At 38.8% G+C, this 17,743-nt stretch overlaps 1 protein-coding gene across 1 annotated transcript in view; it reads right to left on the minus strand.

Moving 5' to 3' along the window:
- PIEZO2 (piezo type mechanosensitive ion channel component 2) overlaps positions 1–17,743 on the minus strand; it is a 318,339-nt gene that overhangs the window by 142,537 nt on the left and 158,059 nt on the right. The window contains exon 5 of the mRNA XM_067290714.1: positions 1,443–1,605. Within this exon, the coding sequence (XP_067146815.1) occupies positions 1,443–1,605 (163 nt within the window). The remainder of the gene's footprint in view (positions 1–1,442; positions 1,606–17,743) is intronic.

The raw sequence follows: 17,743 nt of genomic DNA on the forward strand, positions 1-17,743 counted from the left end.
GGAATCAAAGCATGTCCTTTTATTTTTCTTCTGAGCTTTTGCCATCAGATTACTCCTCTTTTATGCATGGACAAACATATTTTCTATCCAGGAGATAAATGGCTTCAAAGAAGTCTGTCAGGGCTCCCACTGGCAAAATACAACACTCCCTTAAGAGAGACAGAGTGAACACAAAACATGCCTATTAGCATGTTCCCGAGCCACACTTCTTAATACTTCAAATGTCTCCCCTCACAGATACATCCGTAGATTCTTGCCTGCTGATAAATCTATTTTGCACTGCTTCAACAATAAAGCAGATTTAAAAACAATAAAATTGGCTTCTAGGAGACACAACAAAACCTTGCGTATTCTGATCAGGCTGAGGCCAAAAAGAGGATGTGTAGTTAAAAGCTGCAATCTTCAGGCAATCCTCAGCTTGCCAAAAAGCCCATGAGAGCTACAAGCAACTGAGTGTAAAACACAGTCCTGCTACTAATCTTTCTTGTGCTAGAAACTCAGGCAGCTTCTGGCATTACTACAATTCAGACAACACGGCAGCATGCAGGGAGATTTCCCTCTCCCTCCATAATGGCACCAAAATGGGCAGCTGATCCTCCCAAATACTTAAAACACTCCTATGTTTAATTTCTATTTGAAATGAGCAAATTGCAACTGTCTCCCCTAAAAATGTATGTTTGAAAATAAAGAAAAGAACATTCCCCCATGTGTAAAACAAGACAGAAAATGAGACCCATGGCACGCGAGACAGTCTGATAAGAAATATGTTGAGATTCATAGTGGCAATTTCTCAGCACCCTGGGCTAAATTCCCACTGTGGCTTTTTATATTATAAAATTGTTTCCCTCCTTCTGTGGAATTGTCTGCATTCAGCATCTCTGCCATTCTTCTTCCCACTAGTAAAATATACAGCAAAGACACCAACACTTCCAGCAAAGCCATTCACAAAAATTGTCAACAAACTTATTCAGCTGTTTGTGTAACCACAGTTTTAGATACCTCCTTCCATGAACATAATATATGGTCTCCCTTCTCTTTAATACTCATTTCTGATAATTACTCAGATGCTGCTGTTATTCTTGGATGCCAAGTTTGGAAATATAGATGCTAGCTAAGAAAGTGAGCAATGCATGTAGAAAGCTATCTTGTCAGATTTAACCAGCAGCTCTGGTTAAGAAAGAATTTGTGACTATCATGTGTTAACACAAAATCGTTTGAAAAAGTCAGTCCTGTATCTACCACTTTTCATATTCTGCTTTTTTTTTCTCAGGACAATAACAGATGTTTTTCCACTTTAAAATCAGCTGTTTAGTTTTCTGAAAGCAAGTTCACTTCTTAACACATCCACTGCTCATGAAACCATTTCAAGATACAACTCAGACAGGGACGCCAAAGCTCTCTATTAGCTAAAAGCTGTACAGATAGAAATGTGTGTTTGATACCATTTCCTCATTTTCAAATTGCATGTTGTACTGCGCTGCATCCTCGGTTATTGGCTTCTGAACAATGTTGCGGCAAACGAGCCATATTGCCAGACTAGCAATGAACATCCCAATATCTGGTACAAATAGTCTGATCACGTTGCCAGCATCAGCTCCTTTCACACTGTATGGGATGAAAAAAAAAAGAACAACAAAGAAACATTTGTTACTTCTAATGTCATTTTCACCAGGAACAGAAAGTTAGCTCAAAGAAAAAAATACAAAAAATCCAGTAGCGAGGAAAAATTTGAAACATTGGAAACATGAAAAAGATGAAGGAACTCTGGTCAGACAGCCAGCTGTGCTCTGCAGAGGTACAGAATAAATGATTATTCAATGGCAGCTCACATACTCATATTTTAGTGATATTCAGCATTTAATTAACCCATTTTTGAAGGGATTTTGTGGAGAGCAACACAGGAACGACCTTCAAATGCAACAAGAAAGACTTCAGTTGAGTTCCTAGAAGATACATGTGTGCAAATCACAATCCCTTTACTGGGATCCCTTGCAAAGACAACAGCATACAGCTCCATCAAGGAGGCCAAGCACAGACAGCCTGGCATTCATGTCACCCCAGAGATGGGGTCCCTTGTCCCCTACTCACTCCTGGCCCACAGAGGAATAACCAAATGCACCACTGGTGCAGTGCTGTGCCTATTACATGAAACATGAACACCCTCTTCCCTCTGGCCAGCCACTTTCAAGAGCCCTAGACTGATCTGAAAGAAAAACAAGTGTATTTACTAAAGTGTAATGTTTTAATAATATATTTTATTCAACCAGATCTCTTAAATACCTTTTGAAATTTAAATGCTAGTTAAAGAGAAAGTGTTAGGTCCCGGCCTAGAAAACCTTCTCCTCCCAAAGGGTTGTAAGGCTGGCTGAGTTTTATGTAGAGAAGAAATTGCATGGCTTTGTGGTGCGTATTTAGTTGTTTAGGCTGGGAAACACGACTGTATGGGTTTGCATGTGGTGTCTGGATTTGGTTCACTGTTAAAGTGGTGAGCCTGGGTTCAGATTTAGTGGCACAAGGAATGGTTTATTAAGCTGCTGCATGGACTTACTGAACTTTTAGCTATTAATGAGAGGATATAATTCTAATTACTTAAGAGTGTACAGCAGATAGCTGCCAAACATGAAATTAACACATTTTAGACATGCAGTTACAATTTTAACAGAATTTTTAAGAGTTTTGTGTCTATAGCCAGTTCTGAGTACAGGTGAGGGTACAGCTCCTTGGGTACAGGTAAGTGGGCCAGACCAGCTCTTCACAGCCTGAACTGGTGAGAAGAAATCCTTGATAGTTTGTTTTATAGATACAAAAGAAGGTATTGTCTCTGGCCTTTCTTTATCACAACACTAGCAGCTTTGAATCCTAAAAAAAGATATTTGTGAAAGAGCTACCTGCAACTGTTAGATATCTGCAGCCTGCCAGCAGATCTGGAGTAACAAAAAAGCCTCTAACGTGACTAGGATATGACTGCTGGCAGGAATTTTGTTAGTCTACTCATATGTCCAAGATCAAATCCTACATTTCTCATTTTGCCACCACTGCTGCTGACCCAGCAGCACTGCTGTACATCTTGCAAAATAAAATATGTCCAATTAACATGAGAATAAGGTAAGTGGTGAGAAGTCTAGCTTTAATGACTGTTTGAAAAGCTACAAATGACCGTCATGGGGAAGCACTGACCAGCGTGCAGCTCTGTGGGGCACCGCTCTGTAGCATGAGTTTGAAACGGACCCAGATGTAGTATTCAATTGGCTCAAAACTAGAAAGGGAAAGTTCCAGATCTAATTCTTTTTCTTCTCATGCTCAGACACAGGCACAGAATAAACTGATGAGGTGCTTCCTAAGGAAAGCAAGTTATTTTTTAGAATTGTAGTTCCCTGCAAAAGGGAAAGAAAGAAAATGCATTCATGCAGACCAGGAAAGTTCCTCCTCTGATGCTCTTTGCTGTTAGGGATTAACCTGAAATGGTCATGCACTATATGGCAGCTAAATAGCTTGAAAATGTTTCACTAATGGCCTCGAGGAGTACTGAAGCAGAGAAAAACTGTAAGTCATTGAAAGGCTTGTAAAACAGTAAGATGGTTATGTCGCTGCTAGATTGCTTGCATGTTTCCTGTACTGCTGCTTCAGGGAAAGCATGCAGTAGAGTCAACTGGTACATTACAGTATAGCTGATCTGTTTAACATTACAGAAAATAAAGGCTTGACGTGAGCCAGTTCATTTTGCAAGATTGTAGCTCTTACTGTCACTGAAGATCAGCTAGTCAAGGCACTAAATTTGCACTTTCTTCTTTGGCAGAAGACAGCAAAAAGTATCTGTTTAACAAGCCTAATTCATGATGATAGTGCACCCAGGATTCACAATAATAATAAGGAATTAGTTTCATTTATCCTGATGGTTATGCTGAAACCTGCCTATTAAAGCTGTTTTTCTAAATACCTGCCAGCAAAGTCTGACCTCCTGATTCTGGAAAGTACCACTCAGGAATTTTTATTAGAAAGAGTTCAAAAAAACTGAATTCAGTGTAAGAAGAGTGTAAATTTGCTAGTCCCATTTTGAGAAATGGTTCATTTTACTTCTATTTAACACTTCTATAAATGAGATTTTTCTGTACACAGGCATTGAGTCCTATCTAGAATCAATTCTGCATCACATCTGAGCTTAAAGCACAAGTGTATTCAACCACTCACACACGAACATATTAAAAAGGTGGTAGCCTTCAAAAACGTCAGCTCCTTCCTCGCACTGCACTCCCATAGCACTGCGCGGTGTCTTTCCTTGCGTACCCCATCACGGAGAACATGGGGAGACCCCGTGCGAACACCGCGTGTGCTGCTGCTCACATTTCTTCCCACTAATCCAAACCAAGTACCTCTCTGATTTTTTCAAAATACGTCATTAAATATGATGTTGTGAAAGACTTAAAGTACAGCTCAGGCTCGCAACAGAGAGCCTGCATGGTGATACTTAACACAGAACAGGGGAAAGTTCTGCAGACAAATAGTTTATTCACCAAAACCATTCACAAATGTATGCTGTCCCTGTCTCCCCATGAAAAGGAAAACAAATTGACCTCGGTGTGATAATTAAAAAGGAAACAAAAGATTACTTGAAAATGGAGAAATGTATATTCTTCTATAAAGCAGAATAATAAACTTCTTCATTCAGCCTCAAGCAATTTGCTCCCAAGTTTTTCACAGCAATGGCTAAAACAAAAAATAGTTATTCCCACTTGTTATCTCTGGCAGAACAAAAAAAGAATGGTAAATACTGCAATCATTCCACAAACATTTCTCACTTTATTTGCGCATTCACACAGGGTCATATTTTGCATTTGATAACAGTCTGTGCATTGTGCTCTTTGCTCCAAAAGAGGTCTCTAATGACGAAATTAAACCAGAAATACAGGAAACCTATTCAGATCTCCTAGAGAAACAGCTTTTTTTAATCCCTGCAAGAATCACAGTGTACAATGAATTGGTCATAGCCCTTGATCTACAACCAGTACGGCACCATTCATTCACCTAAACTAAATAATTTACCTACAGGGCAACTTTTAATTGTAATAGATACTTCTGACAGAAGTTTATAACTCAGCCAGAAACTTGTACTGAAATGTACTACAGTAAACTGCAGCTTGAGAATGATTTTTTCCCTCTTTCATTCTTTCTTACAGAGTGCAGAAGAAAACAGCATAAGGCCTTTTACAAATTTATACTGTAAGAGGACCAAAAAAAATAAGTTAGGGGTTTGAAATGTTTTTCTACCTTCCCTTGATCAAGTAAAATATATTGCACACAATTTTTAAGACATGTGAATGACTACAGTTAAGGTTGCCAGAGTTCCTCCATAAGAAAAATAAACTTTGTGGGACAAAAGTGATGTTACGACTTTTGCATCACCGTGAAACTGTTACACTATTCTATCATATCAACAGTACCCATATACAGAGTTTCCTCATCAGGCAGTCTGTGTTCCCCTTTTGTTTTCAACAGATTTAAAATACTTTGGGAAGAGATCATGTTCATTTTTTGTGCTTATACAGAAACAGGATTTCTAGCACTGTGGGACCCTGGTCCATGTCTGAAGCCCATTAATGCTAATGAAATTCCTAGACAAAATTTCCCAGTTTATCTGCACTGAGAATAGAGGTAGCTGTGGACATGCAGGTTGCAACTGGTGTTTTATGAGACGTAAGCTCACTAGCAGTTGTACAAAAAGCAAATACCTAGGAGAAACTAAATCAGCATAATTTGAACATTATATTCTTCCTTGGTGCTCTAGAAATCAGCATTTGAGTTTTCTGAAAATAAAATTAAAAATTTCCCCTTCCAAAATAACCATTTCTCTCAAATTAGAATTGTTTATTTTCTACTGAATGCACAAAGTTTTGGCGAACAGTGAACATACACACAAGGGTTGATGTTGCCATGTCTGGTCTCATTCTATTTCTTAGGAATGGCAGACACACTACCTTCCTCTTTATTTCAGATTCACAGAATAAATACAACAAAGCACCAATGCTATTAGAATTCAAACTGCAATGACTTCAGTAGAAAAAAAATAAATATGAAGTAACACATGTATAAAGCAACATGCATAATAAGATACATAATACTCCACATGTAGAATAAAAAAGTCATCTTTGAACTTTAAATATTAATATTTTATTCAAATGAAGAAATTCCTAGGAAAAAGGAACAATCTTAAACTGAACTCATATTAGTTCAGTATCAACAACATATCACAATATGAGGCTTATCTTAAATGATCAAATCTAAAAAAGCTTCCAGATTAAAGAGCTGTAAAAAGCTCAATTTCTTATCAAACACTGGTTTAAAAAAGTATTTCAAAATTCATATTGATTTTTCATCATAGTTTTAAAAATCCCTCCAAAGTCTTATTCACTGCATATTATACAAACCTTCCTTTGGTTCCCTCAGGAGTTTTCTACAGGACCTGATTATTTTCTAATGAATTTATTTCATAATATTCTAATTAGGTAATACCATATTAACAGTTTACAGTTGATAAACTAAGGAAGAGAAGTGTATGGGCTAATACTTTCCATTCATCTTGCTGGGTCACTTTGAGATATCTTATATTTCAAGATGAATCTAGTATTTCAGAGAACTTTATGCACCACTGTAGATGTTTGCAGCACAATTCCCATTGGCTTCATCTGCAACTGCAGTCACTTGGATCTGAGGCAGATTAGGTCCAAGAATCCCAGGCAAGGACCCTGAAAATATGGACTGAGTAACTGGCAGTATCACACAGGAACAATGCGGTACAGTGAACGAGGGAATCTGTCAGTTTATCACTAGTCTCCTCCTTATGATCCAAAAATAGTGGCAACTTTGGGGGTACCAAAGGATAGACACTAGGTTACCCTGAAGAAACGCTGCTGGTGTTGGAAGTGGCTTTGGGGGATGGCTGTACTTACTCTGCTTTGAAACTTAAACTTAACTTTTTTGGATCTGAGGTCTGAGGCACAACCAGCACTTCACTGGACATAGGCAGCCCTCAGTCTATGTTCATGCTGACATGACTTGTCCTTGCTGGTTCAAATGACAAGTTAGATACGATATTGGTTCAAATGGCAAGCTAGACATGATCGTCAGGGCGAACCCTGGGACTAGGTAAAGCATGGAAGCTGCTGAGCATGCCATATATTTTACCCACAATACCTAAAGCTGCACTTTGAGAGAATTTTGGTCATGTAAAGTAAAAGAGTGGGAGGAAGAGGGATGCAAAAATGAACAGAAAAGTACTTATAAAAATATTAGCATATGCTGATCTACCCAGTATACAAGTTCAAAGGGCTCCTGAAGTATTTGTAAAATCTTAATCACTGCTTACAAACTATGTCTGCATGGATTCAAAAACCAAAAGTACACTTCACTTTCTCAGGAAAGATACCTTGCAACGAAGAACACTTTCTGTATTGCAAAAGTGCTTAATCACGTATTAACCAAACATTTGCTTTCCAAACACTGCTATGCAGAGAGAGTACAGCTATTTGAAACTAAATGCACATGCCAAGTTTTTGGTACCTCATTGCTTGCATAAAACACCTAACATTAAGAAATTATGGACATGTGCAATATATAAACAGTTGGTTTATGCCAATTTTTCATTTTTAAAGCATCCTTTAAAGCACCCTGTTCCTTATTGAATAAATGGCAAGTTCCAGGTTGCCCAGGGCAGCACACATAAAAGGTAAAATTTAGCAGGGGTTTAGCAACTATCATGCAAAGCATTCAGTTGTGCTACTGCCAGATTCATGACAGTACAGCGTAACGCTTGCTCTGCCCGTGTCCCACAGCTCCAAATGTGCAGCAGGACTGATGTTACGCAGCCAAGGAGGAAATCAGAGCATTCCCATCCACACCCATGGTCCTGTGCGTGCCAATCCCCACAAAGCTCTGCAAAGGACAAGCCAGCTCACAGCACAAATTACTTCATGTCAAAATGGGAATGTGATGTTGGATGGAGGCAGAGGCAAAGAGAGCAGAAGAGATCTGAGGATACCTCAATCATTGGTGCGTTTTGGTCTGAAATCTTCAAAGAGATTTTCCCTAGCAAGTATCTACACTTCTTACTTGCTTCTCACTTAGGCACATATTGCATATGAATTTGGCTAAAGTACTAATTCAACATTCACTGATCATTGCAAAACATACGCAATTAATTCAGTCTGTCCATTACCTACTTTAATGCTCATAAATACTTGGTGACTTACAGCTAGCTGTTTACATAAGGACATACAGATATCCATACACTACACGGTATTCTTGTCAAAAAGAAAGTACTGAAAACACTGAAGCAGGCTGACATTCAGTGATTATTTCAAAATGTATTTGCTCCCTCTCTCTGCAACTTTCATTGGTTGGAGTATCAACAGGTCAGCATTTCAAACTACCTTTTATTTCATCCTATAGCCAGCATACAATACACTGACAGAAAGCAAAGACACATCTAAATTTTCCAGTCAGCGGCAGATGAGAAGGGAATAATACTTTCCCAGTTACAGCATGAAACATTGTAAATTACTGTCATTGTACAAAGCTCGATTATCCTCAATATAGAAGAAAGGCATGCAACATCTATGATGCACCATGGTTCAAGCTGGAGTGTCCAAGACATTTCAGTGGAAATATGGAATACTCCCCCTTCTCCCACACCTTCCTAATTCAAAAATACCCAACTGCCTCAGCACCAGGGATGGAGCATCTACTAGCAGCCTCAATTCTTGAATACATCTCCCTCAAGAAAAAACTTCCCCACTGTCTTGACTGCTCTAGGCATGCCAGCGTTTGGTTTCGCTGTGTCAAGTGGGACAGGATGGAAGGAAGGCAATGATCCCGCCCTCCCCACTGCCACCTGCCAGCAAATACCAGTTGGCTCAGAGGCCCATGGTCACTGCAGAAAGCAAGCCCCAACCATCAGGGGAGTGTGTCTGCAGTATCACAGTGAGAGACAGTGCTCAGGCAGCTCTGGGTAGCGCTCCCCGCTACCCAGCCAATTTCCACTAAAACTCAACAGAAGGAACATCCTGATTTCAGCATGGTGCACTTTGTTCAATTCTACAGCATCAAATCAAAAAAGAAGAGCAATAGAAATGAGTGGCAAACCAGATGTACTGGCATCTTGAGATGCTGCTTCTTATTTTGCTTCAAAAGGAACATGTGAAGCAGTTCCTGGGTGGGAAACACCCTGTGCATGTGTGGGAGGGAAGAGAAATAATTCCCAGGAGGCAATCTGGTCAACAACTGGGATGGATCGCAGCCAAAAGGAGTCTCGGGGGGACCCATCTCAGGTGTGGGAGCTGACTGTGGTAGGGTTTTGCTGGGGTGCAAGACTCTGACCTTGGCTGAGCACTTAAAAGGATGGGATTGCTCAGAGCCAAACAGAGCAAAAACTAGTTGAAGTTGAGCATTCCCACGTTTACCTGCAGCCCGGGTGCCCTTGGGCAGCACGCTGTGGCAGTCTGTGCAGACCCTTCTACACGGTACATTAGTACTCCACTGGCCACAGGCTTCACTGTGTTTCAGGTGCCAATTGCTACTTGGACATCTCACATGATTTATTCATGAATGCAAACCAACAAAAACAAAATAAAACACAAAGCCAAGCTGTTAAGCATGCATCCTAGAGAGTTTTTGGATACTAATTGCAATGCTGATTGCTCTCCAGATTAAAACAAGGACTGGCTCACATTCTGCTGCTGGTAGATTTACCACTGTATTGCTCCCAGCTACCACTGTACTGCAGGAGGCTTGGCTGGGCCAAGAAAAACACTGACAACAGTCTAACAATTCAAGCGCTCAAACAACACAGGCCATAAAATACCTTCTATCAGATGTTTTTGTCCTTTGAGTCCCTAGATTAAGTGGCATGAGAAAAGTTAGCTGAAATTAATTTAGCTGAAAAGAAAACAAGAAGCACATGGGGTAGCAGGAAACAAGCAACTTAAAAATCTAATACAAGCAGTTGGACAAGTAGGTTCTTACTAACAGAGATGATTTCTGAGAGGATCTTATGCAGTTGCTCAGCTAGCCCAGATCATCAGGTCAGTATGACACAATGACACACACTTCAAAGATGCAAGACTACTGTAATCAATAATTATATAAATGTCTGAGCAGAGAGAAATACTCTTCCTACTTGTAATTAGCAAGGAAAGCATATCTGAGGTTTAAAATCTAACACTTAGTAACTATAAAGTCTCATTTAGAGACATTACTTTGTCACCCTTCCGTCCCTCAGTTTCATGACATTCCTTTACATGTCCTATCCCGTATTAGTTTGTCGTATCTAGTGACATGAATCAGGTTGCTTCACTTTTTGCAAGGTATCTAGAGCACTGTAGCATGCTTAAAGAAATGACATAAAGTAGTAACCATCCTTTTTTTTTACAGGGCTAAAGCTTTTGGTTTCAATGTGGTAGAAATGTATCCCAGTTCAACTTTAAGCTTTATTCCCCTTTAATCTCATTGGGTTGCTGACTGCATGTGTGTTGCAATTGGCAGCACGGACTAAATTTTCATGTTTGATTTATCTCCCTGTATCTCATGATCTCTTATTTGTCTCCATTTTCAGGTGGGCTTTTGGGCTCACCTGTGAGCATCATTAAGCCATTTTTATTTAAATACTGGTGCTGCATAAAAAAGACTAAAAACTGCTACTGTGGGATATTTGGGAATTCTTCTGTCATAAAAGTAAAACCAGTGTAACACTCAGGGCATGGGCTTAGGCGGTTGGCAGAGATGGATCAGAATGAAAACAGACATGCCTGTAGTGTACTGTACTCTGCTAATACTAGCTGGGCTGAATCACCCCCTTCCACAGCTCGCTCTCTTGAAAATCTGAGTTTCCTTCTATGAGGCGCACCACAGTTCCAGCTTCTTTCTGAAAGCACTGATTTTAGTTAGTCAGCTTCCTGCCACAGACTACAGTGCTGTCTATCTAAAAGAAAAGCTTTGCAGCTTTGGTTTCAGACTTCTTGGTGCATCTTCTGGTTTCCATTATGGCTGCTATACTTGCTGTTTGCCTGAATTGTGATTGCCCTTGGTGGCAGCATGGCTGGAATATAGCCTGCCTCAAGGAGAAATCAAGGCCTAGGTTTGGGGTGGTTTGTGACCTGTTCTTACCTGAACGCTATCTCAAGGTCAATGGCTGTCATCTTCTGTTGCCTTGAGACAGAGAAAGAAGGCAAAACTGTTTCTTCTGTATGTTAATTAATGAAGAACAAACTAATTAATGAGGAAAATATTAATAAGAAGAATCACTCTCTTTCTGCTCACTAATTAAAACTCTCCTTGCATGGTCAGATTTATTAAAATGAGTGTGCAAGTCAGCGTTTTGCAGACAGGCACAAAACTGAAATGCATGCCATGAAGAAACGACTGTCTAAGTTAAAGCCTGCACTGTTCTTAATGAGAAAGGAGGGGGAATGGTATAAAAAATCTCTGACTTCTCCTGTTGGAATTGCACTGCCCACTTTGCAAAAAATCAGGGTTGCTACAGTAAGTCCCAGAGGCAGGACTGAAGGAGCAGATGGGACAAAGGCTCTGGCCCATGAGCATGCTTTCTCAAAGGGATGCGGTGGCATATATGCTGTTTCCGACTCAGGAACTCCTTTCCAAAGGTCAGTGCCAAGCACCTTGACTTAGAGTACAGACTTGAAGAAAGCTGATACAGTAGATAAAAAAATGTAATGATACTGCTGCATATGATTAATGAATCTGTATCACAGTTCATATGGACTCCCAAAGCAGTGTTTCTTAAAGAAACAAGGCTTATTACATGATATCAGGTATGCAAGTGGGTGGGTTACCTGAGAACCTAAACAATCTGGAAATGCAAATCCACAAAAAAACACAGACTTCATTATTCTGCTACGCATAGGACAACTTGTTCAGTCTCGATCTTAAGACCTTTAGATCAGTATTTAGAGTAAGTGAATCAGTTAAGCAATTTCCCCTGACAGTGTCAGTCTCTCTGCTTCCCATTGTACGGGCCATGTTATATGGCCTGAAAAAGGTATCAAAAGTGACCCAGAAGTGAAGATGGGTTTGAAGGCACTTTGTGTGCTGTCTCTGAAGACATACCAGAAATAATGAAAAGAGATTGACTGTGAGGATGTTTCAGAGACTGCATTAAAAATTAAGCGACCTTTGTCTTTCAAAGTTTTATCATCTCTTGGACAATTAAAAGTGGAAGATTCAAGTTCTTGGTTCACTCATTTTGCCACGGAAAGAGAGACTCAGATGATCAGCTGATACCAATTATAAATTATTGGTCAAGCTTACAGAAGGAAATGAAATATGGAAGCAGACTGCCCTGATTTCTAGCAGCACTGAACTGGAGCAGACGTAAGCATCAAGTCCTGCATCTCTCTTTCCTCCCACATGTCTTTTTCTCCTCTGAATGGTAGCCCATGAAGGGAAATCTTGGCTTCTCAGTAAGTTCACATAACTCATCTGCATTTCACAAGAACAGTGTATATTCTTCTGCATTCTGACTGTGCGTAGAGGCTGCATGAGTCCCCAGTGAACTGGGGGTGTTAACCTCCACTCCATTTTTCTCATCATATGCATATGGAAAAGAGTACTTACTGGCTGCTTGGAAGAGTCAATACAGAACATTTACTCATGTCAGAAAAATGGAAAAAAAACTATACTAGGGAGATCTCTTCCAGAGGTAATTTAATTTCCTAACACAAATGTTATTTTCTGGAAAAAAAAAAAGTCTCATTCATTTCCTCTATTTTTTGATTAATTATTCACCAATTTACACGACTTTCTCACATTATTTTACCACTTGCCCAGAATATTTAATAATACTCTTCCTTTTTAATACAGACAAAACCTACTAAAATTTTCTATTTGTTCAGCTACTTCCTTTTTTGCATGTAGAAAAGGCCTTTATTTACCTGACTTTATTTCTCTTGTTTTTTCCAGTCACTCTGAATTTTCCAGAGCTCTCAAGAAAGAGGACTATTTGATCACACCTCAAATGTATTTCAACTAGGACCTGAAAACAGTGAGCCTGTTGCAATTAATGTATCATGATGAACATGCTTTAGATACACCACTAATAAGTTTTTCATGTAAATGTTATTAGCTGGAAGATAATTCTTAAATGAACATAAAAGAATCCTATTACAGAAGCCACTAATGTATTCTATCACCTTTGATTTATATCAGGCGTTATTTTTATATCACTGTATGACTTCTTATCATTGTTTTTTGCATTCATTTGCTTTACTCTGTTCACTGATGAGTTCTTAATTCAAAAGCTACAGCTGATTTGACTGTTCATTCACAACCGCATCTGCTACAGCAATGGATCTGTCTGTTGTGCAGTCCCTTGCCAATGTCATCACATACAAGGGGGAAGCAGTCTGATGGCAAACACACACATACACTTAAGCTACAGCAAGACAACAAACAAAAAGTAATCAAAGTAGTTTTTTACATGCGGAAGCGGAACAAAGACATTTTATGACATTACAGTGACAGTGGGAGGGGAAGGAAGAAGAGATGACAGATACAGAAGATAAATTACACTGCTGTTTGCAGCAGCATACAACAAATTAAAAAATGTACTACCGCTTCCACCCTTGCAATTAGATTGTCTGCAGTTTACAGAATAAGATATCTAACAGTTGCTTGATTCATTTGCACAGTGCAGAAATCAGGCTAGCATACTGCAGTGGTAGCAGCACCACCACCACCGCTAGCACCACACGGACTTGAGCAGTGGAACTAGCAAGGCCCAGTCTCTCTGGATGGAGAACAGAGAGAGAAGCAGGAACAGAAACTGTGATAGAAAGGGGTGAAAGAGGCTCTTGCAAGGCAGGTACAGCAGGACAATGACAGAATTTGTAAGAGAGTTTTCTCAGTGCCTGCCAGTGAACAACAATGCCCCTCCACTGAGAGAAGATCACAGTCTGGCAAGAAGGTCCACTTGTAAAGTCTCATCCTAACACATTTGTGTTTATGATGACACGTGTCATCGTAAGGTCTATGGATGCTTTGCAGTTTGCTTGACTTGATAAAGCTGAATAAATGGGATCAGCTCTTCCTTTCTTCTTCTTCCTTTGCAGTGTTTTAAAGAGATAAATGAGGTGTGAAACATCCAACAATCTGGTCAGAAACTTGCAGTCAGCATCTCCTCTAGAACAGCTGTCTAACCTTTCCAGTAGGATAAGTTGCCTAATTTCTTCCTAGTAGCAAATGAGGTCCTATACCATGTAGCCTCAAACCTGTTGCCCAAGCTTTGCAAACACAGGCGGTCAAACACTTTCTGAAAGCATAAGACTCCTTGTGAACGCACAGCACAACACATGCACATGATAGATCTGTATCTGCTTATTGTGGGCCCTCAGGAAAGAGAATGGCTTTTTCCACCCGAACAGCTAATGCAACCTACCCCAAGTTACCCCTTCCTAGGGGCAGATGCAGGCTGGTGAGGAGCTGAGGTCTGGGTGACCTGCTCCCAGAAGTCATCTGCTCTCCCCTGTCATTTTTCCTGGGACATCCCACCTGCCTCCGCTGTTGCATGACAGCAAGCAACAGGGAAAGCAAAGAGGCCACACTGATTGTCCTCATAAGCCTGATGTGGTCTGTGGGCTGTGAACTGTTGCTGTTGGGTAAAAATGGTAGAGGGCATAAGAAACCCTATAAAAACGCTGGTAGTGCCCAGGACTGAATCCTGGAGAGCCCGACTTTACTGAGCTTCCTATGTTTTCTTAAAGTCCCACATTCTGGAGCCATGTGACTAGGAGAACTCCTCTGTTTTCCTTACAAAGAACATACATATCCATTTTCAGGCCTCATGGAAGGGAAGAAAAGGTTTGAAATGTGAAGCAACTTCACTTCTCACTCTTCAAGAATCAGGAGAAAAATAACATCATTTTCAAAACTTTTGACTTTTAAGTTGTTCCTGATTATTTTTGACATCTGAATCTTTTTTATTTATTTACTACTTTAAGTCTGGCAATAGCAGACAAACCATGAAAAGACTGCAGAGATCATGTCTTTATATCTGCAGAAAAAGTAATCAATGTAATGGGGAGAAGGAAAATTATTTTTTGTTTCTTGTTAAACACAATAACATATTGAAACATAAATATCTTTGGTATCTTCATCTGAGTTTTTCTAGTATCAGTTACTTCTGTAAAGGCAGGAAAAATACATATTGGAAAATATTCATGTTTTTTAAACTAGTTACTAAATAAGTGACCAAGTTTTCAGAAATTACAAATATTGACATTCTGTATGAAAATCAAAATTCTCCCTAGGCCCCAAATTATGGATTTATATTGCCATGCTAAAAAAACCATAATTCCCACCCCAAAACTGACTTCTGTATGAGACCTGAATGCCCTTAATTTAACATACATAATTACAAAGGCAGTATAATTAGAGATAGTCCTAAGGGGCAAAATTAGAATTTCTATTTTTATCCAAATTGTCCTAGTAGACCTAGTTTTAAGACTGGAAGTATGGGGTAAGCCCATACTGACTCCTCTTTTTCAGTGGCTATTAATTATTCCATTTTCCCAAAGCTATCCACTACGTTGGATGCATTAGAAAGTAACTTTATAAAAGTGCTCGCCTGTGGTTTCTAAATACACCTTGGCTCTACTGCTTTCTTAAAGAACAAATGACCAAATAGGTACAAAAGCTAAAACTCAAAGTCATTTAAAAGGTCAGCTCCTCAGGGCATGGTTTAAAAAAAAACAACTGTAAGGATTCTATGCTGCTTAACTACAGCACTGCTCCAGAGAAGCAGTTCATAAAGTTCTCCACAGTAGTTTCCTATTTAAAATTTTATGCAAGCACAACATTAAGAATGCTAAAAGTAGTAAAGTGTTATTTTTTTTAGGATCAGGCATATTAGGAAACATAGGACTAACGCAAGATTATTTTCAGCAACAAGCGGATCCTTTTTGTCAAAAAAAGAATAAGAAAAATGATTAGCAGATATTTGGTTACTGGAATACTGCAGTAAAAACAGATTTGGGTAGCTCTTTGATTTGGAAAATTAGATGAGCAGAGTTGATTCAGCTAATTTCCCAGCACTTGGAACAGAAAGATTACAGGTAAAATGTTCAGGAGTCATAAGGGATTCTTGAGATATAAATCCAATTCCAAAAGTGACTCAAGCACTTGCAAGATGTTATGTTGATGCTTTTAAAAAGTTAAAAATGTTACAGTTTTGATTTTTAATGTTCCCAGAATCCAAGAGTCCTCTACTTTTACAAAAAAAAAATTGTTCATGACCCTCTTGCCAAACTGCAAACGGGCTAAATGACAAAAACATGCTTAAGATTACGCAGTCTTGATAGCATTGTAAGTCTCTGTATGACAGAGTCTCTTGTGAAAAGGGAGGACCACTAAGAAATATGTACTGACATTGCTGGTCCTCTGTTAATTCTGAAGATAAACCTAAGAATTTGATCTCTCAGGCCCGACAACCCTAACTTCTAAAAAGAAAAAAAAAAGAAAAAGAGAATGTGCCTACTCATAAGCATCTTGTAATTAATAATTCTGCTGTGTTTCTCATCTACACATGTTGTACTTCAGATTTATCATAGGCATGTGACATGATTACAAGATTCTCTATTTGCAAGAGATTTGGTTTCAGGATGTTTGCGTATCGAATCTTTTGATGGGTGCACAGGAGGCTTAAGAGGAAATTCAGACTATTATTCTTCCTCTGAGTAAGTGCCATCTTGTCTTTTAGCATATCTCTGCAGCAGATTAAAACACAGTGATCACACAACTGTTTTACTTGTATAACAAACAACACGATTTCCTCCTGGACTACTTGGCATGATGTCCACCTTGGATTTTTAATCTCTAAATCCTACGGTTTAGTTATTTATGTCACTAACAATCAATTTATACCTTGGTTCTGTAATGCTTACACTCATGAAATATATCCTTGAAGTCTACAGAGTTGCTTATATTATTAAGGAGTGTGTTTTCAGACATCTAGAAAAATTCCCATTGCTTCTTTCAACATTGTTTAAAAAGAAGGTGTCAAACTAGCTACAATAAACACAGAGGAAGTACCTTTTTGGCATATTACAGTGAAGTACTCTGGAGAATATTCATGAATAATACAATTATTTTAGGTGCAGATTTTTTATGTTACTGTTAAGATAATTGCTTAAACAGAAAAATGGGGAACAAGGAACTATAAAATCTTTTAAAATCTGCTCAGAATAAATGAATTTATTTTAGTGAACGTTTACATCTTTCATGATAGATAGTTTTCCACTTTTTAATAAGGACAGCTTTGAGAAAAGGCAGTAGCTAAGAAAGTAATCACTAGGCTAAGCATTTTAGGCCAATGGTGACCATCTCCAGAAAAACTAAAAATAAAGTCTCATTTGGTGAATCTCTCTTCATCTTCTCACAGGCGCACACCACCCTTCCTCACACAGGCTATGAAAACATCAATAGCAACATTTTAAAAAGTATTCTATGAAATGACTGCAGAAAAAAAACGAGTTTCTTTTTGCAAAAGGTATGGTAGCATATTGCAAAAGATCATGCAAATGAAACATCTGTCAAAAAAAGTATTAGCATATAAAATTAGCTTAAATTTAAAAAGTATGCTAAAAATATTTAAAAACATTGTTAGAAGAAATAAAAAGTATGGCACAGAATCTAATCCATACCTTAGAATAAACAAAATAAACATCAAATTCTAATTAGGTGT

Source organism: Apteryx mantelli, chromosome 2, assembly GCF_036417845.1.
Source record: "Apteryx mantelli isolate bAptMan1 chromosome 2, bAptMan1.hap1, whole genome shotgun sequence".
Classification (NCBI taxonomy): Eukaryota; Metazoa; Chordata; class Aves; order Apterygiformes; family Apterygidae; genus Apteryx; species Apteryx mantelli.